Source organism: Staurois parvus, unplaced genomic scaffold (assembly GCF_062004578.1).
Source record: "Staurois parvus isolate SC_StPar_1 unplaced genomic scaffold, SC_StPar_1.0 ptg003526l, whole genome shotgun sequence".
Taxonomy (NCBI): domain Eukaryota; kingdom Metazoa; phylum Chordata; class Amphibia; order Anura; family Ranidae; genus Staurois; species Staurois parvus.
Genome location: NW_028321322.1, coordinates 462 through 24,475, shown reverse-complemented (window position 1 = coordinate 24,475; position 24,014 = coordinate 462). Strand labels below are relative to the sequence as shown.

At 42.2% G+C, this 24,014-nt stretch overlaps 1 protein-coding gene across 1 annotated transcript in view; it reads left to right on the top strand.

Moving 5' to 3' along the window:
• The window catches only part of LOC149427744 (enhancer of mRNA-decapping protein 4-like), a gene marked incomplete at its 3' end in the record, with an annotated part of 131,261 nt that extends 123,474 nt beyond the window's left edge, over positions 1–7,787 (top strand). The window contains exon 14 of the mRNA XM_089667712.1: positions 7,333–7,787. Within this exon, the coding sequence (XP_089523838.1) occupies positions 7,333–7,787 (455 nt within the window). The remainder of the gene's footprint in view (positions 1–7,332) is intronic.
• Positions 7,788–24,014: the final 16,227 nt, after the last annotated feature.

Below are 24,014 nucleotides of genomic sequence, written 5' to 3'. Positions count from 1 at the left end.
GGTGCTAGTCAGGCTAGCGATGAATCTAGACCGGGTAGACACCTTTTTGCCGAGAAAGATATATGGAAGGGCTCCTCAGGGCTATCTATGCCTCGGAGGACATCCCAGAATCACCAACGCAGGTCTCAGACCAGGACAAGATGTATAGGGGGTTGGTGAGGCCACAAGCTAGGGTGCTACCCATGCACCAAACTCTCAAAGATATTGTCTTGGAGTGGAAGGATTCTGAGAGAGAGGCCCTAAAATTGAAGACCTTGAAGTGGTACTCCTTTGGGGAAGACGATGAAGAGAAATTACTCAAAGCTCCCAAATTAGATGCGGCATTATCGCAAGTATCTAAACAGTCTAATGCCAATGCCGCTACTATGGCTCCAGCTCTGGCATCTGCCTGCATCGCTAGAAATGCTGACGCGTGGATGCATAGAGTATTTGACCACATCTCTCGGGGGAACCAAGAAATAAGGGGAAGCCCAGTCAGAAGAGGTGATGGATTCCCTGGAGGTAAGGCAGTAGCTAACCTAGCAGACACTGCGGTGGAGATGGTCAGAACATCGGCTAAGATTGCAGCTCTTCTTCACTCAGCCCGGTGGGCAGTATGGGTTAAAACCTGGGAAGGCAGACATCAAGAACCCGTCTCTGTAGTTTGCCCTATGAAGGTTTCTTTCTGTTTGGCCCAGGGCTGTACCAGGTGTTATCGAGGTCCACCGAAAAGGTGAAGATGTTTTTTCATGTCCCCCTTAATTAGGGCCAACAAATATTTTGGAACGACTCCCCCAAGAGATGTGCCAACAAAGGGAGACAGAAAGGAAGCTTCCTTTTTTCTGGCTCCAGTGGGGGTCATCAAGAGGACCAACAAGCCCTGGCCTGTGGGAGCAACGCCTAAGGGGGACCTCCTCCAATTTCAGAGACTTGTTGGCAGTGGGTCAGACCTTGAAGGCCTTTGTAGACAGGATCGGAGGAAAAGAAGTCCTAATTCTGTCAGACAGTATGTCGACAGTGGCATACCTGAGTCATCAGGGGGGCAGCAGATCTCGGAATCTCCTGGACCTAGCTCAGGACATTCTAGGATGGGAAGAGAGCAGAATTCTTTTGGTGTTGGCAGTCCACATAAAGGATTCAGTCAACACGAAAGCATATTTTCTCTGCTGACAGTTCGCCAGGGAGAGTGGGAACTCAATCCTGAGGTCCCTTTTCAGATAAGTCAGGTTTTTGGCAGCCCGGAGATGGACATTTTTGCCTGCAGGAAAAACAAGAAGGCGAGACAGTGTTTCTCCCTGGCTCGGGAGCAGGGATCCGAAGGCCTGGATGCGTTAGCACAGGAATGGGATTTCAAACTGGCATATGCATTTCCCCCTCTGCCATTGATCCCGCAGATATTTCAGAATCTGGGCCGATCAAGCTGCAGACTGATCTTGCTGGCCCCGTGGTGACCAAGAAATGCCTGGTTTGCCACCTTGAAGAGGTGGGCCGTAGCGTCTCCCAGTCAAGAGGGATCTTCTTTTACAGGGACCAACTCTGCACCCCAATCCAGCGTTTTTTCAGTTAACGGCTTGGCTCTTGAAAGGGAGATCCTTCGAAAAAATGGGGTGCACTAAGAGAGTGATACACGCTTCTCAGTAGGAAACCGAGCACTAGAAAAATATATGCCAAGGTGTCTAAAGTGTTTTCTAGTTGGTGTCAGAAAAAAGGGGCTTCCCTTCCCAAGGTTCAGGTGATCCTAGACTTGTTCCCAGCAGGGGTGGATAAAGGTATAGCAGTAAGCACCCTAAAGCTGCATGTCAGCCCTGTTCTTTTTGGATCAGAGGCTCAAGTCAGAGCCACTAGTTAAGAGGTTTCTGGGGCCAAGAGAGAGGGTGACCTCCATTAACTTACATAATCTTCTGGCTTGGGATCTGACCTTAGTGTTAGAAGCTTTCACCAAGCCATCGTTAAGGCCACTGGCACATATTTCTGTAAAGATTTTATCTGTTAAGTTAGCATTCCTTTTAACCATCACAACGGCAAGAAGGATAGGCAACCTTCAGAGCCTATCAAGGAATCCTTCCTGGTGGTATTAGAGGACATGGTAGTGCTTAGACAGGATCCTCTTTATTTGCCAAAAGTGGCCTTACAGTTTTCATAGGACCCTGGAGATTGTCCTACCATCTTTCTGTCAAAACCCTAGGAATGAGAGGGAAAAGTTTTCATTTTATAGATTTCAGGCGGTGTTTACTGACATATTTGAATAGAGTGACTTCAGGAAGTCAAGTCGCCTTCTAATGTTTTTTAGTGGCCCGAGGAAGGGACGGCAAACATCTAAGCCAACAATGGCTGGATGGATCAGACAAGCAATCTCCTTGGCTTGTGAGCAATCAGGTGTTTCAGTTCCCATACACCTGAGGGCTCACTCTACTAGGAACTGGTGACCTCTTGGACGGAGAAGGCTGGAGCATTGATTGAGCAGATCTACCGAGTGGCCACACAGACAAATCAGGACACCTTTGTGAGACACTACATGGTAGTGTTGTCACCTCAGGACCTGGAGTTTGGCAGGAAAGTATTACAGGACCGGGGGAGAGCCCGAAAGAGCGGCGGGAAGGGGGGTGGCATCCCCTTCTGTTGCTTGTAATGGCAGTCTAGCGGCTAAAAATCTGTTTCGATTGCTATTACAAGAGAGCCGACTGCGGCTCTAAGATAAAAAAATCAGTACCTGGGTGATGCCTGCGATGTTATTAACACCAAAAGTCCAGCGACATACTGGTACATCGCTGGACTGGAAGTGGTTAAAAAATTATTTCAGGCCTGAACATTGCACAAACCCCCAAACATTATATATTTTCTGAAAGCAGACACCTTAGAGCAGCCTTTCTCAGCCAGAGTGCCTTGAGGTTTCTTCAGGGGTGCCTTGGCAAAATGTCTAAATTTGGCCAAAATGTGTATACAAGCCAGTGGGTGGAACAAGTCTGTCTTTTAGTTATACAAAGCCACAGGTTTTCATTGTGCACCGTTACGACCTTCTAATGCACATTTTTCTTGCAGGTTAAACAAAATATGCATTTACAGTTGTGACCAAAATTATTCAACCCCCAATGCTGTAAAGGGGTTTAGGGACTATAGTGTACATTTGGAATTGTATTCAGAATCAAATCCTACAAGGACGTTGTAACTACCCAAATGCAACTAAAATGACATCAATTGTTTATGTAATACAGTAGTAAATGGTTCTTATGTGGTTTCTTCATTGCCACAATTATTCAACCCCTTAAAGACTACCACTCTGAAGAACAGAGGTTCATACAGGTGCTTTCCATCAGGTATTGAAAACACCTGTGGATGTCACCGAGCAGCAATCAAGCATAATAAGCACCAATTAGGCAGCTTTAAAATGACTGTGATACTCAGCTCCTTCTAGACATTTACTGGTGTGGTTACAAACATGGTGAAGGCAAGAGAATGGTCCAGGAAGACAAGAGAAGAGGTGATTTCTCTTCACAGGAAGGGCAATGGCTATAAGAAGATTGCAAAGATGTTAAACATACCAAGAGACACCTTAGGAAGCATCATTCGCAAATTCAAGGCAAAGGGCACTGTTGAAACGCTACCTGGTCGTGGCAGAAAGAAGATGCTGACTTCGACTGCTGTGCGCTACCTGAAGCGTAGAGTGGAGAGAAGTCCCCGTGTGACTGCTGAGGAACTGAGAAAAGATTTGTCAGATGTGGGTACAGAAGTTTCAGCCCAGACAATAAGACGCACACTGCGTAATGAAGGCCTCCGTGCCAGAACTCCCAGGCGTACCCCCTTGCTGTCTCCAAAGAATAAGAAGAGTCGACTGCAGTATGCCAAAAGCCATGTGGACAAACCACAAAAGTTGTGGGATAGTGTTCTGTGGACTGATGAAACAAAATTAGAACTGTTTGGGCCCATGGATCAACGCTATGTTTGGAGGAGGAAGAACAAGGCCTATGATGAAAAGAACACCTTGCCTACTGTGAAGCATGGTGGAGGGTCAATCATGCTTTGGGGCTGTTTTGCTTCTGCAGGTACAGGGAAGCTTCAGCGTGTGCAAGGTACCATGAATTCTCTTCAGTACCAGGAGATATTGGATGGAAACGTGATGCAGTCCGTCACACACCTGAGGCTTGGGAGACGTTGGACCTTTCAACAGGACAATGATCCCAAGCATACCTCCAAGTCCACTAGAGCATGGTTGCAGAGGAAAGGCTGGAACATTTTGGAGTGGCCATCGCAGTCACCAGACTTAAATCCGATTGAGAACCTCTGGTGGGACTTAAAGAAAGCAGTTGCAGTGCGCAAGCCTAAGAATGTGACTGAACTGGAGGCCTTTGCCCATGAAGAATGGGCGAAGATACCCGTAGATCGCTGCAAGACACTTGTGTCAAGCTATGCTTCACGTTTAAAAGCTGTTATAACTGTAAAAGGATGCTGTACTAAGTACTAAGATTGAATGTCACTTGGGGGTTGAATAAAACTGATAATGCTGTGAGCACAGAAAAGACATTTGTGGTTATTTCATTATAACTGTTATGTTATATTTGTCTGACCTACAAGTGCCTCTTTAATGTAAATGTAAGCAAGATGACTGAATGATCAAAAGCAATGTCAAACTGGCCAAAACACTCAATTTCAGTGGGGGTTGAATAATTTTGGTCACAACTGTATTATTATCATTACTACTTTTTACCATACATTTTTATTGAAAAGAAAAGAAAACCATACAATGCAATGCATATTATGTGTGCACACCAGTTCACAGGTTTACAAGTTAAGTTTACACATTGTATAGGGGGTATTGGAAAACATAACCTTCAACCATAAGGAGGTAAAAAAATGAGTAGACGTAGTATCCCCTAGCACACTGTGATCAGACTCCTGATACTTCTTTTTCTTTGAGCTGCCCTAATATCTTCCCAGAGATCCGAATGAGCACTCTTATTGTAAACCATGTGAAATTTAATGTAACATAGTTAGAAAAGAGAACAAGATATAAGTAGGAAACTCCACCTTCTCGTTCCAAAGTGACAAATATCAAATTACAATTGTGTTGAGTAACTTCTCCATATATCCCATTTCTTTATATGCTGTATGTGCTCTGTGTTCTTTATACGACAATTTTTCAAAGAGAGACTGCGTATTAACTCTAGTGATAACTCTTTATGCTTGGTGATAATGATTTACATTTATTATGAAATCAGAAATGGTGTCACGCTCCACTACCAATTGCAAAAAAGTGTGAATAAATAACACTCCAGCTTCGAAAACGTACATAATGTTATATCTGCAATTATAATCCTTGACCTTGATACTTCTTCCAGTGCTGTGATACAAAATTAATAACTGTGCAGTTCACCAATCTTAAAAAACTTTACTCTCATCTGGTGTATAATATTATGTATATTACGGAATAATAATAATAATTATTATTATTTTTGAGCCTGTAAAGCATTGCACCAGTGATCAGCAGATTGCTGTTGCCATGGAGGTCTCCAGGAGATTGTCAGATGAATCTGGGTGCTCGTACGTCTTATGAGCAGACAGTTTAACACTGATGTTAAGACTGCATGAAGTACCGCAGCACTGTGGTAGTTAATTGAGAACTAAAGCTGACACCTTCAAAGGATATAGTTACTTATAGTTCATTCATTCACAGAACTTTGTGAACGAATGACGTGGCTGTGTGGGCGGAGCCCCTCATGGCCTTACTGATTTCAAAAACTGACAGCTAGTACAGGGAACTTCTGCCTGAACTGCTGTCACTGGGGGTCGGTTCGGGCAGCGTCTGCAGCAGTGGGAACATGTTCCATGTTCCACTCTAAAACCAGGTGAGATAAGTTCCTAAAGGTTAATTTATACTTTAAAGTGGACCTGAAAGAGTTACCTTTTGCCTTAAGTTGCTCTTTAAAAGTTTTGGTGCACTTCCTAGCACGTCCTTGTGCCTAGGCACTTCTTCTTTAGCCTGTAGCCCAGCAATGGGCAAACTACGGCCCGGCGGACCTTTTAATCCGGCCCGCGGATGTGGCTGTCAGTATGTGTGTAGGCGGGGCAGCGTGACGAACGTGAGGGGAGGGGAGCTAGGCTCCTCTCACAGTCCGCCCTGAAGACCGGAACGGCGAGAGGAACGCGCGGAGCAAAGGTAAGTGAATTGACACAGGGGGGACTTGGCTTACTACTTGGGGGGGAATAGTACTATGAGGAATGAAATACTATATGAGGGATGAATTACTATAGGGGGGATGAATTACTATAGGGGGGATGAATTACTATAGGGGGGAATGCATTACTGTGGGGGATGAATTACTATGGGGGATAAATTAATATATGGGGGATGAATTACTATATGGGGGATGAATTACTATATGGGGGATGAATTACTATATGGGGGATGAATTACTATGGGGGATGAATTACTATGGGGGATGAATTACTATAGGGGGGGATGAATTACTATAGGGGGGATGAATTACTATGCTTACTATGGGGGAATATTACTATACTTACTATGGATGACACATACACATCATTCATCTACTCTTGGTCCGGCCCCCGGGTCCAATATATGAACCCATTGCGGCCCTCAAGTCAAAAAGTTTGCCCACCCCTGCTGTAGCCTCATTACTGTATTTTCACTGTGTGAACAGCACTTCTTTCTCTTAGGTTTACAAGATTTGGAGTGTGATTTGATGTCACTGCTATGCTGTTTTGCTAGAAAGAAAGCTGCAGTGCAGTGATCTTGCTGGGTTTGCTTACTTCATTGTTTTGCTTCTTGCAACTTTGCTTTGGCTTCATAAATATTCCCCTACTGGTCTTCAGATCTCCAGTCGTTAGGAAGCAAAATCTGTCCCCAAACATAGACTCAAATTAGAAAAGATGTTGAAAGCTTGTATTAGGGAAAAGATCAGCTGTAGGGAGATAAGACTAAAGCATGTCATGAAGGTACCGCACTGGCAGAAGATAATTTTTAGAAGAATTTGGTACCTTTAGATTTAAATGCAATCCCATCCTGCTAAATTTATATCTAACACTATGGAGCTGCAAAAAATGGTAACCTGTGGATTATTTTTTTTTCACTTCTTTGCTTAAAGGCGCCATATTCACAAATGTAAGCTGGCATCTTCCTCTCTATTTGCTACATATTTTATGTATATTTATATGCTTATTCTGTTAGTTTTTGCATCATCTTAGATACTGATTATGTAAATTATCAATGGACAGAAGTAATATGAGGCAAATTACTAGCTGTATACCTTTATACTTTGATCTTTATAGCTGCTTGAAAAACTTTTTTTCTCTTAAGTGTAATTATTAAAATTTTTGTTGGTGGGTTAATTTCACTAGGTTTCACCATCAAGCATTCCATTAGAACTGCAAAGTTTGGAAACGTCTTTGGCACCCCAGGTTTCACCTACCCGTGAACGGTCACCAGATGTTATCTCAAGTGCTTCCACTGCTGTGTCCCAAGATATTCCTGAGATTGCCTCAGAGACCCTGCAAAGAAGTTACCCAGCAGCTATATCATTAGGCCTGTCCCCTGAAGATACTGAGAAAAATCATGCTCCTAGCATGAGTTCTGCAGCCTCTGCCTTACACCTTCTTTCAACCCGTAATTGTAACAAACCAGAGCATGGACACAGAGTATTAGAGACTGGATCTTCTGCAGCTCAAGATGAACTGGTTGGAACTGAGGCCCTGGCTGAGAGAAGTACTCAGGATAAAGTAGAAGAAGCCATATCCCAGCCTTGGCCTGCCGCACCTGACATAACAAGAGAGACCAGAAATAATTTAAATGAAAGGTAAGCTGTAGTATTTTAGAAAGTCCATTGTTTTTTAATTTTGACTGTTTGTTGTGTGTTTTATTTTCTGTTTCAAGGTATCCGTAATCTCTAAATTTTCTTAACAAAGAATAAGATTTTCATGTTTACCATGAGAAACATTCAGAGATTGATGGAAAATCCTGTGGAAATCTTTAATTGATGCTTTCTTCTATAGTTGACTCCTCTGGCTGTCTTTGAAAATCACGTGCTTGAAGAATAAGTTCACCTTTTAAAAGAAAAAATAAATGCACATCTTTTTCTTTTTTTTTTATTAGGAGCTTGTAAAGCATTGCAACCTCAATCAGCAGATCATGATTGCAATACATGGTTCCTACAGACTGTCAGACTGCTCGTAACTCCCATGGGCAGAAAGTTACTCCATGACAGGAATCATCGATGAACTACCTAGAGTGGTCACCAGCGCTCTGGTAGTTTATTGAAAACTGCAAGCCGTCAGCCGCAAAGGCTAATAGTAGTTGTAGTTTTCCCACTCACAGAACTCTGCGAGTGAATGATGCTGCCATGCGGGCGAGACCCTGCAGCGTGGTGATTGGTGGTGAGCTGTGTCCCTCGGATCAGTGTAAAGAGCCAATGACATCGACTCTTTACCACAGCCGATCACAATTGCAAACAAAGACCTGTTACTGACGACTTCTCACACACAGGTCGTGTGTGAGGAGGAGAACCCAGGAAAAATTACCACTTTAACCCATTAGCCATCAGTGTACCTGCCACCGTAACCACCAGTGCAACTTATCGGTGTCCCTTTCACTGCAGCCACCAGCGCTACCTAATCGGTGTACCCGTCACAGAGCCGCTGTCCCTGCCGCACACTACCAATGTACCCATTACAGCCGCCCATCAGCAGTTTAGCCATCACACAGCCTCAATCAGCAGTGCACCTATCCAGGTATCACCAGAGCCGCCCTGTGCAAAACATTTTATATTTTCACATCCTTTGTATTACGGATGAGGGCAGCGGGGAGCTCTCACCATCCGATTCCAATTCGGAGTACAAACCTGTCGAAAGTTGTGGATCGTGACTGAATCAGAGGAGGAAACAGTCCCTCCTAAAAGGATAATATACTCTGAAGATCAGGCAAGCACCAGCAGTGCCATACACCCCAATGGTGAATCGGTAAACACCAACAGCGCTAGATCGCCAGATGAAAGGCCCAATACTAATAATGGAGTATCACATCAGACCCCAAGAATTAGGACCCGTACATATCTTCCAGATGCACTTGCAAACCCATTATGGCTGCCTCCAACTTCGGATCAGGTTTCACTGCAAATCCAGGTGTTCAGGTCAACACTGAAACGTTTTCGGAAATTTAATTTTTTTAACCACTTGCTGTCTTCCCTATAGCAGATTTACTGCTGCAGGGTGGAGGTTCTGTGCAAAATCAAATATATAAACATGATTTTGCATTTCCACCTCTGGGGGGGGGGGGGGGGGGTTTGTGCACCTGCAACCGGAGTGCCGCTTCTGCTGTGGTTGGAGACAGCAGAAGTCGATCAACAGGTGCCGGCCAATGGATCAACGCTGAAACCTGTTGATCACCGAGGAGAATGACAACACAGCTCTGCCTATGTAAACAAGGCAGAGCTGTGTTTTGTCAACAGCAATCTGCTAGATTTTATTCAGGGAAATTAAATTATTTCTAGCCTTAGAATTAACATTGGGCTTGCAAAAAAAATAAAAAAAACTACACGCTTACTGGTCCACCCAGCTCATCCACCACATGCCCATTTATTCAGCTGCAATGTCCAGCACATGCTATGACATGATCCTGATCCTATGCTTTCTGTGTTGCATCGATAATTCACATTGCCCCTGCCCAAGATCAGCCTGGATATGATGAGCTTTATAAAATCCACACAGTAACTTTTTTGCCAAGAGAATTGATGAAGCGTATGTCCTTTACCAAAGCATCTGTGTAGACAAGTCCCTTGTCCACTTCACTGGCTGGATAGGAATCCAGCAGTACATTCCCAGTAAAAAGGCCAAGTATGGATTGAAGCTCAACAAGCTCTGTTAAAAGAGCCACAGGATATGTGCATGCCTTCTGCATGTACGAAGGCAAAGACTCCCAGCTGCAGCCCCCTGAGTGTCCAACCTACATTGGCACAAGTGGAAAAATTGGCTTGGACCTAGCATAGTCACTATTCAAAAAGGGTTATCACATCTACCTGGCTATTACACAAATCTGCCCCTTCTCCGCCACCTGTACCTCCAGAAAACCTTGGCCTGCTGTGCCACCTGAACAAACCGGAAGGGCTTCCCACAAAGTCTTCAAACCACAAGGCTACAAAGGGGGACAATCGGTGAGTCTGGGGAACGGTGAAGTGTTGGGCGTGAAGTGGAGCGATGAAAGTGATGTATGTGCCCTGTTCATCATCCACAATGACACCTTGGTGGAAATTCACAGAAGATGCGGCCCCATCCAAAAGCCTGACTGTATCCATGATCATAATTGGTTCATGGGGCGGAGGGGGGTGGATTTAAACTATCAGATGCTGCAGCCCTATTTATCAACAAGAAAGTCCCTCTACTGGTATGAAAAAACTTGCAATTTACCTTTCCCGTTTGGCCATTTATAGTGCATGTGTCACCTATCACAAGTCAATAAAAAGACCCACCATCTTTCTCACATTTATAGAAGATTTCATCACCGCCCTGATCAACCAGCAAGGATCTCCACTAGAAAGCATTCACTCTGATTCTGTAAGCAGACTTGGTGAGCAACATTTTCCAGAGAAGCAGGCCAAAGGCACCAAAAGAAATGTTGGGTATGCAGCAGAGGGGGTGGGTGTTAGGTGAGTTTTCATTGTCCCCAGTGTCCCACTCAACCAGGCCTATGCATTGGACACTGCTTTCAACATTACCGCATGTCACTAAAATATTAGGTTTAGTGCTGATGTATCTAATAGCGTGCCATTTTCCTGTTTCTAATATCTGTGCTGTTCATTTGCCTGCTGTCTGGATTGTCCATGCCTATGCCTTCCACCTTCACTGACCCTGCAAAGAGAGGTAAAAGAGGCACCACTGCGTGTAGACTGTAAGTGGTTTATTTAAGAACAGTGTAAAATGTACTCACATGCAATCAGTAAAAAACAGGCACACCTAGAGTCTTGTATAGCCTGGGACTGACAGTGGCCTGTTCTGCAGGTAAAAGCTGTCCTTTTCCAGAGTCCATGGCCAGTTTGGAGGTGTAGGAGGTCTGGAACAGCACGGCTGAGGCGCAGGTGGGAGCGCAGATGGAACGCGGCGATCGCTGCATCGATATCACTGGATGTGATGCAACAACGTTTCAGAGCATGCACACCACAGGAGTGGGTGCGCTCCTTTTGGCGTTTCGGGGCATGCACACCGCAGCCTTGACAGAGGACCTCACAGAGGACAGCTCATCTTGCTGCAACCTACCTCCCTGTATGTACTTAACTTACCCCGTTCTGTTTATCAATAATGCATCTGCCTGTCACCTGGATTGTTTTTTCAGCTAAGTTTCTGCCTTCCACCTGCACTGACCACCTCCTGTTAACTTACCATGTTTTTTGCCTGCCACTTGGACTAATCTTTTGCCCTGCTACTGTAGTAGTGGGATTCAAAATAACACAGGGGTCTCACATGTATGGGGCTTCAGAGTAGTGTTCCGAGTAGAGAAACACTGTTTTAGGTTTATTTTCTCTGGGTTTTGTAATTCCTGCATCAGGGTCTGGAATCCGGAGGCTTTGAAGAGATTGCGTGGGATGAAGTCACTACTCATGTGCCCAGGTCTTAGCTGACTGAGGCCCTTAGCCTGATGTTCCTGCCTGCTGTTTAGAGCAATACTTTGGTTGTGATGACCATATATCTGCCTGCTGCCTGTACTCATCCAGGACTTTATTTTTTGGACCATGTTCCTGCTTTCTGCCTGGACCAATGCTTTGGCTTTGCTAACCCTATCTCTACCTGCTGCCTGTACTGATCCTGGCTTGTTTATCTACCATATTCCTGCTTGCTGTTTGGACAAGTCCTTTGGTTGGTTGTTGATGACCACATCCCTGCCTGCTCATACATGTGGTATTGCCATACTCTGGAGGAGTAGAAAAATGTATTTTGGTGTGTAATTATTGGTATTTCAATGCTGTATTTTAGAAATATCTTATACATTGACAACTTTGTGTAAAAATAAATAGAATAAACAAACAACTTTTTTCCTTTTTTTTTTTTTTTTTGTTTTGCACACTTTCCTAAAAAATTGTAGGCAAAAACATGTTCAAAAGTCTCAAGCCTCATAGAATATACGTTGGGGTGTTTTCTTTCCAAAATGTGGTCATTTTGTAGGTGTTTCTATTGTCCTGGTGCCCCAGGGCCTTCAAAAGTGTTACAAGTAGTCAGGAAATTTGATGTGCAATTTATGTTCCTAAAGCACCTGAAGGTGCGGCTTGGATGTTGGGCCTCTGTCTGGCTAGGCTGTAAAAAAATCTCATATACGTTTGGTATTACCATACTCGGGAGTAGCAGAATATATTTTGGGATGTATTTGCAAGCATGTCTAAGCCATGTGAGAGAAATAACTTAATATGGCAATTTTGTGAAAAATATTTAATTCATTTTCCTAAGAATTTTGGGAAAAAGTTTCAAGTTCAAAAAACTCGCCAGAACTTCCTAAATACCTTGGGCTGTCTACTTTCCAAAGAGGGTTTATTTGGTCGATATCGGTACTGTCCTGAAATTTTTGGGCCTCAAGAATTGAGGACATGTACAGTTGCAAGAAAAAGTATGTGAACCCCTTGGGATTATGTGGCGTTTTGCATGAATTGGGCATAAAATGTGCTCTGAACGTCATCTAAGTCACAATAGAAGAACACAGTCTGCTGAACATAATACTACACAAACATTAGATGTTGCCATGGTTTAATTGCACATAACATGTAAACATTCACAGTGCAGGGAGGAAAAAGTATGTTAACCTTTGGACTTAATAACTGGTTGACCCTCCTTTGGCAGCAATAACCTCAACCAAACGTTTCCTGTAGTTGCAGATCAGACCTGCACAACGATCTGGAGTAATTTTGGACCACTCCTTTTCACAAAACTGTTTTAGTGTAGCAATATTCTTGGAATGTCTGGTGTGAATCGCTCTCTTAAGGTCATGCCACAGCATTTTAATCGGGTTGAGGTCAGGACTCTAACTGGGCTACTCCAGAAGGCGTATTCTGTGCTGTTGCAGCCATTGTTTTGTTGAATTACTTGTATGCTTTGGGTCATTGTCCTGTTGCATCACCCATCCTCTGCGGAGCTTCAGTTGGCAGACTGATGATCGTACGTTTTCCTGCAAAATGTCTTGATAAACTCTGGAATTCATTTTCCCATCAATGACAACAATCCGTCCAGGCCCTGAGGCAGCAAAGCAGCCCCAAACCATGGTGCTCCCTCCGCCATGTTTTACAGTGGGGATGAGGTTTTGATGTTGGTGTGCTGTGCCTTTTTTTCTCCACATAATGTTGTGTGTTCTTCCCAAACAACTCAATCTTGGTTTCATCTGTCCACAGTATATTTTGCCAGTAGTGCTGTGGAACATCCAGGTGCTCTTTTGCAAACTTCAAACGTGCTGCAATATTCTTTTTGGACAGCAATGGCTTCCTCCGTGGTATCCTCCCATGTACTCCATTCTTGTTTAATGTTTTTTGTAGATGTGTCAACAAAAATGTTAGCATGTGCCAGAGATTTCTGTAGGTCTTTAGCTGACACTCTGGGATTTTTCTTTACCTCATGCAGCATTCTGCGCTGTGCTCTTGTAGTCATTTTTACAGGATGACCACGCCTAGGGAGAGTAGCAACAGTACTAAACTCTGTCTTACTGTGGACACATGAACATCAAGGCTTTTGGAGATACTTTTGTAACCCTTTCCAGCTTCATGCAAGTCAACAATTCTTGATCGTAGGTCTTCTGAGAGCTCTTTTCTGCGAGGCATGGTTCACATCAGACAGTGCTTCTTGAAACCAGCAAACCCAAAACAGGTGTGTGTTTTTTAAGGGCAGGACAGCTGTCAGCAACAAATCCAATATCATCACACTGATTGGAGTCAAGGTTGGCTCACTCCTGGGTCCAATTAGCTCTGGGAGAAGTCATTAAGCTAGGGCGTCACATACTTTTTCCTCCCTGCACTGTGAATGTTTACTTGTTATGTGCAATTTAACCATGGCAACATCTAATGTTTGTGTAGTATTATGTTCAGCAGACTGTGTTCTTCCATTGTTGTGACTTAGATGACGTTCAGAGCACATTTTATGCCCAATTCATGCAAAACTCCATGTGATCCCAAGGGGTTCACATACTTTTTCTTGCAACTGTATACCATAGTCTGTGAACTCTAAATTTCCTACAGATAAAATAACACTGATTTGGGTTATTTTTTCTAAAGAAATGTAGCAGAATACATTTTGGCATTATTTTATGAAGAACGATTATTTATATAATTTTATAACGAAAACAAAGAAAAATGTGTTGTTTTTTTTTACATTTTATTTAGCTAAAAATAAACTCAGTGGTGTTTTAAATACCACCAAAAAAACCTTTACTTGTGTGAAAAAAAGATAAAAATTTCATATGGTTACAGTGTTGCATGACCGTGTAATTGTCCTTCACAGTGCAACAGCGCTGAAAGCTGAAAATTGGCCTGGGCAGGAAGGGGGTGAAAGTGCCCAGTATTTAAGTGGTTAAGTATTTATATTCACGTTATGTGGGGTTTTGATGTAACTTACTTTATAGACATTTCGGTTGTTTTTATTCATAGTACACACACAGCTGCAAGTGTGTTTATATACCATATTCTGCAGTAGTTGACTACTTTTCGCCTATATATGTAATTCAATATATCATTTGGCTATTCACTGGGGAAACGAGAGACCTCGGGATGTGTTCTCTGGCACCAAATGGATGAATCAAAATGGTACAGCTCCTCCCTGCAACTATATTCCCCCCCCTTCTGCATGCATATTTAGTAAACCCCAAGTTTAAGGCTAAATCTCCAAGTATTAGAAAAACATATAATATGATTGCCTTAAAGAAGTCCCCCTCACAATGTACTAATTCATAAATATAAATTAAAATAAAGTGGTTATATAAACCAAATCAGACATTATCACCAGACCTCAATATGGAATAGAATAGACGTAAAACATCTGAAAAATTTGATAGTAAAAGTGAAAAACACCCAAACATAAAAGGGCGTAACCTAGGTACCCCACTGGCAATAAATAGGTTACTGTGGGTGAAAATTAAAACTACTTAATATCTGCAGTATTTGAACATGCCAACATGAAAAGTGATATTATCCATAAAATAGGATCCCAAAAAGACAGTGCTTGTTGTAATGTGCTGCCTATCCATGCCACCTCATCAGTGCCTATCAGTGCAGCCTCATTAACGCACATCCGTGACGGAGAAAAATTACCTGTTTGCAAAATTTTATAATAGAAACAAAAACTTTTTTTTTTTTTTGCAAATGTTTTGCTTTTTTTTTGTTTATAGCGCAAAAAATAAAACACCCAGCCACGATTAAATACCATCAAAAGAAAGCTATATTTGTGTGAAAAAAAAATTATATAAATTTCATATGGGTACAGTGTTGCGTGACCGTGCAATTGTCATTCAAAGTGTGACAGCGCTGAAATTTGACCTGGACAGGAAGGGGGTATAAGTGCCCGGTAGGCAAGTGGTTAAGGTAGTGAATCCATCTAGTTTTGTGTTGCAAAACTTGTTTATTAAAATCACCTCCCCTTTCATTTTCATATACCCGGTCTAATGCCGCAATAGACATGCCCGAAGTGTCATAATTTGAAGAAGGCCTACATGCCGGCCTATAGGAGACAGTTTTGCCATTTGATATATAGGCCCTGATTTACTAAGAATTGAGTCTACCAGCAGACGCTGAACATTCAGGCAGAATCAATCAAGACCTATCAGTCTTCAGAAAGGCGCCCAGCAAGCTGATTAAAAAGAGTGTACTTTCTAGACTCTTTCCTGTTAGTAAATACGTAATAACATTGGGCACATTTCTAGATGCAATGCCGGATATGTTCGCTAGGTGGCGCACAAGCGCAGGCTTTGCCCTGTTGGCGGTTATCTGTTTGCATATGAGAATACTTATAATTTAAAATAAAAAGCACACCTATATTATAATTTTATTTTTTTGTTGCTGTTTTCCCAAAAATGATGGGCCAACTAATGCATTTCTTAATGAATGTCATACATTCTATTTTCAAATGTCAAACATTTTCACACCTATATCTCAAATAATTTGAATGTGTGGTTTTAATTTCCCAATATAATTATATATCTTCATTCTGTTTAATCATGTAACTATTCTACATTCCAGCTCAAACTCTGCCTCCTACAGTGGCTTAGTGGTTAGAACTCAGAACTTACAGAACTTGGGTCATGGGTTCTAATCCCAGTAATGGCTGCACCTGTCTGAAGTTTGCATAGTTTCTTTGCACGGGTGTGTTTCTACCAACACTCTAAAGACATGCTGTTTGCCTAATTGGGCCTAGTATATGTCTGAGTTTCTGGCTTTAGATTGTAAGCTCCTTGACATTACAGACTATTGTGAATGGACAAAATATGGAGGTCAATTTCCAGGGTTCTGTCAGTGCCAGGAATATTGATCAATTCAGATTTTGGCTACTGACTAGAAAGTGGAAAGGGAGTGAATCTTACCTGCATCCTGTTCTTCTGACAAGCTTGAAACTTTCAATTTTCCTTCTGTTTATATTTCATTGCAACTTTGTTTCTCTTCTCTTAGGCTACGTTCACACTAGCTTTGTCAGCAGGTGTCAGACAGGCATTTGGGAAGCGTTTTTAACACTTCTCAAATGCTTGTAAAAATTCTGCACATGGCAGCACACAGTGCTGTTCACACTGAAGCTTTAGCGTTGCGTTGCAGCAAAACTGGCGCCTCATGTTGAGTCAAGAGTTGAAGCCTCCCATTCAAGTCTATGGTGCTGCTCCTCAAACACCTGGCAGGCGTTTGCAGAGCATTATTACCATTTAACTTCATTATAGGCTTGTGGTTCAGTTTTAACGCTTGGCAAATGCCTGTCAAACACCTCAAAACCACGCATAGGGCGTTTGGGGAGTGTTAAAAACGCTTCCCAAACACCTGTCAAACGCTATAGGGTCGTTTAGCAAGAGTTAGAAATAAAGTTAAGTGTCAACGAGCCTTTAAACCTCTCTCCTTATACAACTTGACTCCACACCCCCTGTCATCACCTGTTCCATCTGCAAATCTATGTATCACCGCCCCACTCTTTATTTAACTATTTATTTACTGATCAAGTTAATGTGTCTCATTTCCTATCCCTACAGCTTAGATCTAGCATTATTATAAGATTCCTAATTGTATCTCACCACTAGTCTGACTGAATTCACAATTCCTGGTCAGTCCTGTTCCCTTACCTATAATAACCTTTAGGCCCAGTTCACACTACATGTGTTTCAGTTGGTTTTTCTGCATCCAAAACTCACAGGTTTATATGGTTGTCAATGTCATAGTTCACATCAGTGCTTGCAGTTCCAGTGTGTTGCAGGTGCTGCCAAAATAATTAAACAGGCTGCATTGTTTATACATAGAACTGTACTGGAACACAGTAAAACGCCCTGGAACGCACTAAACACACATGTCCCTAATTAAATTGAAGAAAGAGAGGGGAAAAAATTGACTGGAATGCGATAAAAATTGCTCTGGAATACATAAAAAATGCATCCAAAATGCACTAGAATACGCAAAACATGCATCAAAAAAGTACATGCAAAAACGCATCTGGAACACATCTAGACTGTTTCTATAGTGTGAACTGGCCCTTAAAAATTGTTCACACCATTTGTGGTGCAGAAACGCATGCAAGAGCACGCATTTTCCTGCACAGCAAAAAAATGCAATGCCCTTTGCAGATGTGCCCAGGTACCATGATGAAAACTTAATTGCACTAGTAAACACAGACGCATTCACAGCCACCAAAACGCATGGCACCACACTACTGGGCGGGTAGGTGCAACACACTTTTAAAACAATATTCCTGAAGTATTTTTGCATGTTCCCACAGGTTAGGCAGCCCATTGAAATTAATTGGCTAAAGAAAAAAAAAGTAAAAAAATGCCACATTCACATAGGCCTGTACAGCATGAATGAGAGGGTGGTTCATGTGGCTGGAGCCACCTGTTACACTATGGGGACACAGCAGCTGTATGAACACAGGTTTTAATCTGACTGGTGTGCAGGCGTGGGGAAGTGGCCCTGAATGCTCACTGTCTGTGTTCAGGGCTGTACACCTGCACCCATATGCTTGTCAAATTAGGACCTGCAGCATTTCCATAGTTTAACACAGGTTGCCTGCAAACGGCAACAGCCACAAAAACCACTGATTCCCACTCTACAGGCCACAGCACCCATGTGAATGAGCCCCAAGACCTCAATTACACACAAAGCTTTATTTATTAGCTCAGTACAGTTTTATCATTTAGATTTAACAGGAATTTGGTTGGGTTTGTGTCCATTAATAATGTTTAGTGTATTTTTACCATAAATAGAATTTCGATTTTTTTTTCTGGTGGTGGGAGGCTGTCAGGTATGCTGTACGGGGCCCCGTGATATCTAACCGTGGCCCTGGGTGTATGCTTTTGTCTGTGCCACCTGTATAGTTAGGAAGAACAATAACTTCTATAGAATACCTTGAACCTCTGCTATGTACCTTAATGTATCTAGGAATCAGACATGTTTTCAACTGAAAATACAATTATTAGTAATGTTTACCCTGCAAAGGAGGATCAGCTCCTCCATCGAGAAGAGCGATCTCGCCATGTCCAGATGTGATCTAGAATTCCACAAAAGAACAATTCAGAAAGCCAAAAAATAGATTTCCTAATTACCACTAAACTCTTCTAACTACACTCCCATCCACTAACACTCCCCACTACCACTTCTGGGTGCTCACGAACTTCCTTCTGCAAACGTGATGACATATTTCCGGTATGACAGCTGCTCTAGCACCTCCTCCAATAGCCGTCTTGGTGTTTATTTATACTCCATAGCAATTTTCCACGCGGCTCCATTGTGTATAGGACATTCGCGAATATATGTTTGCAGTTCTATTGTGTATATGGCATTGGTGAATAGGTTTGCAGCTCTATTGTGTATTTGGCATTGGTGAATATATGTTTGCAGCTGTATTGTGTATTTGGCATTGGCGAATGTATGTTTGCAGCTCTATTGTGTATTTGGCGAATATATGTTTGCCGGTAAAGGCCAAACCCAACGTAAATTGGGGGCCTAATTACTGTTAAGAGGATTTTAGAAAAAGAATAGCTAACTGCACATTTAACACGACCTATTCATTGGTACAGAACATGGTCTTGTGGTGCAAGAGGGGACTTTTGGTTTGTTAGTTTGGACATACTTGCATATGTGCACTCTAAGAAGGAAGATTTGGGCATATTACATAGCTAGCAAAATATAAGTGTTAGGGGTGCTAGTATATTAAACATGAAATAAACCCCCCCCCCCCCCCCAAAAAAAAAAAAAAATTGTCCAAACATTTATTGATCAATTATATATTCCACATTTATTTGGACAGCAGCAAAAAGGAGGTAAAGTCAACTTCTTAAATAAAGGAATGCGCTAAAACTACAAACTATTCCTAATTTAGTGTAGAAACATTAGTGCAAAAGATATATATATCTGTTCTCAATTAGTATCAAAAAATATCAAAATGTGAAAAACTATTTTTTAGTGCATAAGTAATTTTAAATAATTAAATTTTGGGCTTGGCTTGCTGGATGTTGACGTCTGTGGAGAAAATTGAGTCACGAGCGCTGCAGTGAGTGTGAGGGGAACAGGAGACTGTTATACCATTTGCTTTTTTATGCTGTTATACTGGTGTCGGTGAAGACACCCTTTTTGTGAGTGTAAATCTTTATTAAATTGTTGGATACTTTTATAAAAAAAACTGGCTGCACCATGATTTTCTCTTTCATTCCCAAACATGACCTCGGAGGAGAGAGATAAAAAGAGAGATCGATATAATGCTCCTGGAACCATTATATTGAGTGGTGGATACCTACCTTATGGATGATTGTGTAGCTATTGATCATCACACCTGAGAATTTGATTCATTGCATCTGCTCCCAGAGCAAAAAGCGTTTTTTGCTGATCTAGAGATTGATCAGCATGGAGCTCTGGTGAGTTACCCAACTTTATTTTGGTGGTGGATTTTGGCACAATTTCTTTGAGAGCACCTGAATTTGAAAAGGATTTGTTTGGACATTTGAAGAAATTCAGAATTGGACATTTTTTTATATTCACAAATTTAATTATTTAAATTACTTATGCACTAAAAAATAGTTTTGCACATTTTGATATTTTTTGATACTAATTGAGAATAGATATATACTGTATATCTTTTGCACTAATGTTTCTACACTAAATTAGGAATTGTTTGTGGTTTTAGCGCATTCCTTTATTTAACCACTTGAGCCCCAGAGGATTTACCCCCCTTAATGACCAGGCCTTTTTTTGCTGTTTGGCGCTGCACTAATTCAAATGATAATTGCGCGGTCATGCAATGCTATACCCAAACAAAATTTACGTCCTTTTTTTCACACAAATAGAGCTTTCTTTTGGTGGTATTTGATCACCTGTGCGCTTTTTATTTTTTGCGCTATAAACAAAAAAACCACGAAAATTTTGAAAAAAAACAATATTTTCTACTTTCAGCTATAAAAAATATATCGTAAACTCAAAGTTAGTCATAAATTTAAGCCAAAATGTATTCTGCTACATGTTTTTGGTAAAAAAAATCCCAATAAGTGTATATTGATTGCTTTGTGTGAAAGTTATAGCGTCTACAAACTATGGTATAGATACTGTAATTTATGCCTTTTTTTGCTATACAGCGCTGCACTAACTCAAATGATAATTGCGCGGTCATGCAATGCTGCACCCAAACGAAAACTACGTCCTTTTTTTCACACAAATAGAGCTTTCTTTTGGTGGTATTTGATCACCTGTGCGCTTTTTATTTTTTGCTCTATAAACAAAAAAAACACAAAAATTTTGAAAAAAAACAATATTTTCTACTTTCAGCTATAAAAAATATATCGTAAACTCAAAGTTAGTCATAAATTTAAGCCAAAATGTATTCTGCTACATGTTTTTGGTAAAAAAAATCCAGTGCATTAGCGGGCAAACTGGCGCTATCTAGGAGGGGCGCTAACACTATCGGAAGTCGCCAGCGACACTGATACAGTGATCAGTAAAAATTGGTTCACTGATCAGTGACACTGGTGACAGGGCAGTGCAGGGGTTAACTGGGGGGGGGGCGATCAAGGGGTTAAACGGGATTACTGGTGTACTGGCGGGCAAACTGGCGCTATCTGGGAGGGGCGCTAACTCTATCGGAAGTCGCCAGCGACACTGATACAGTGATCAGTAAAAATTGGTTCACTGATCAGTGACACTGGGTGACAGGGCAGTGAAGGGGTTAACTGGAGGGGGGGGGGCGATCAGGGGGTTAAACGGGATTACTGGTGTACTGGCGGGCAATCTGGCGCTATCTGGGAGGGGCGCTAAGTCTATCGGAAGTCGCCAGCGACACTGATCAGTAAAAAATCGCTTCACTGATCAGTAACACTGGTGACAGGGCAGTGAAGGGTTAACTGGAGGGGGGGGGGGCGATCAGGGGGTTAAATGTGTCCTAGAGTGTTCTAACTGTAGTGTAGTGCTTGTGTACTCACTTTTTGGATGTCGTCTTCTCTGTCTGGAACGGAATGTGTCCAGGCAGAGAAGAATGACATCATATCCTGCCCTGTGTATGTCAACACAGGACAGGATAGGACAGGGACCGATCATGTGATTTCAGCCAGAAATCACTGGCTGAAATCTAATGATTGATCCCTCCTGGATCAAATAGTGTCACCCGCGGGTCGGCGGGAGCGCGCACGCGCCCCCTGCCGGCGAAAGTGTCGGGAGCGCGGAACCCGTTTTTAAATGTGGTTTTGCGCTCCACTGCCGCCCTGCACACGTATATACACAGTGGCAGGGCGGCAAGCGGTTAAGTTATAGCACTAAGAAATTTATTTGGTTTCTTTGAGGTGGAATTGCTGCTTTAAAGTATTAAGGATGTGGCGCTTTTATTACACTTGTGATAAAGTCAACTTCTTGGTGGGGGAAAAAAAAGAAAAGCAGGACTGATGTTGCTAAAATAAAACAGTCCTGCTCATAAGTGCTTACAATCTAAAGATTATACTTCTAATGAACTGTGCTTTCACAGGTTACAGCAGGAAACAGTTAATATGAATCAAGCAATATTTTCAGGGCCATAAAATTAACACACACCATCACTTAGTAGGCTTATCGATCCACAAAACAGGCTGCAGATCAAAATATCAATCTAAAAATACATAAAGTACCAAAATAAACGTCCCCAAATCCCCCACACATAATTTCTCATCAGGTTTGTCCTAAAACTGCATTTCAGTTTAAATAAGCAAACTATAGCCAAGTGCAGATTTGGAGCAGAGCAATTGACGTGTTAGGATTGCAATGCAAAGACAATAAATACACAATTATTGTACAATAATACACAAACACATTTTTGAAGGGGCTGTAAATAAAACATTTACAGCCCACATCAAAACACAGCCTGAGTGGGGTCTGGGCCAATTCAGCACAATATCTCTTCCTCCCCAAACCACCACAGGTAAGGACTTGCTGAAAAAAACCCTGGCCTATTACCAGGAAATCGCCCACTACTGCAGGTCTTTATATAACATAGCTTGCATTTGGAGCACGCCAAACAAGGCCCCACCCCTAATGAAGGCCACAACCACCACTGCCATTCATTTGGTCAGAGAAAGTGTTTGCACCTGATTAATCCTCTTCCCACCTGTGTTAACGCTTGGTATACAGCCCCCACAAATCAGAAAGAAAGCCACAGTGAAGTGTACCTGTGCAGCATACAACAGAACATTGAACAGGGATGTGAAGGAGAACCCCATGGCAACATTTATTGGCACTATGGGCACAATTCACTCCAGATTATCGCATGAGTTAAGGCATTCACATGACCACATCTCGCATGCAATACTGAAAATGTCAATTCACTTTTGCTAGTATGTAGGATTCCCCATAAATCGGAAAACCACTCCAGAAATCAAACATAAAAAGACCTTACAGCCTTGGTCATATCAAAGCCGATTTAGAAATTGTGCGACCCACAGTGAAGTTGCCGTTGTCCTTGCGATTTGCAAGACATCTGACACAGATATCTATGCAAATCGCCACAAAAGTAGTACAGCTGTGTCGGAAATGTACCCATGTGACCACTCTAATAGTGAACAATGCAAATCACATGCCAGGTCGCTCTCAATGTGACCTCTATTAGAGCGTTCATATTGGTGTGGTTCAAACTTGGTCAGAGCCGCAGCGATTTATAAAGTAATGAGTACACTACTTTTCATGCGATTTGCAGAGAGATCTGTGTCAGATGTCTTGCAAATTGCATTTTAAATCAGCATGTCCCCCAACTTTGAAATCATGCTGTAACAGCGATGGACACGGTTCAACCATTTTGGCTTCAACCTCCATCTTGGCAAAGGGGTTAAGCATCCTGACAAACATATTTCCCCCTCATTCCCCTCCCCCTTCCCTATCTGTTAATTCACAAGGACATCTGTGTTTGGGTCACTGGCAGGCTAGAGCCAGCAGGGAGCCCAGAGCTATAAAACACCTCTCTGAGCCTGGGCCTAGCTGTCCAAAAAACCTGTGCAATTTAACACCTCGTATAAGATAAGGCAAGCTTTCCCCGGAGTTCAAAGAACATTCCCAGGAAACATGACTAGATAACCTTTTGTTAAAATCCCTTTTTCCCTATGTCTCATATCTTGGAATATGAGAGACTTATATAAAAACTGGACATATCGTCAGATTGGCCACGAGAAGGCGAACAGTTTGGTAGGTCACTCCCATTGTCACGAATACATAGATCTCATGAACCGTACAGTGTATAATTTCATAATTCATATCCAATCAATCCTCAGACGTGTCTGCATAATCTACCCGCGGGTGGAATGTCACTTGTGCAGATGGAAAGTTATGGGCCACAATATGAGTTATGGGAGATTTTGGCTCTAGTTGAGGTATCCGCCCATACCTACACAC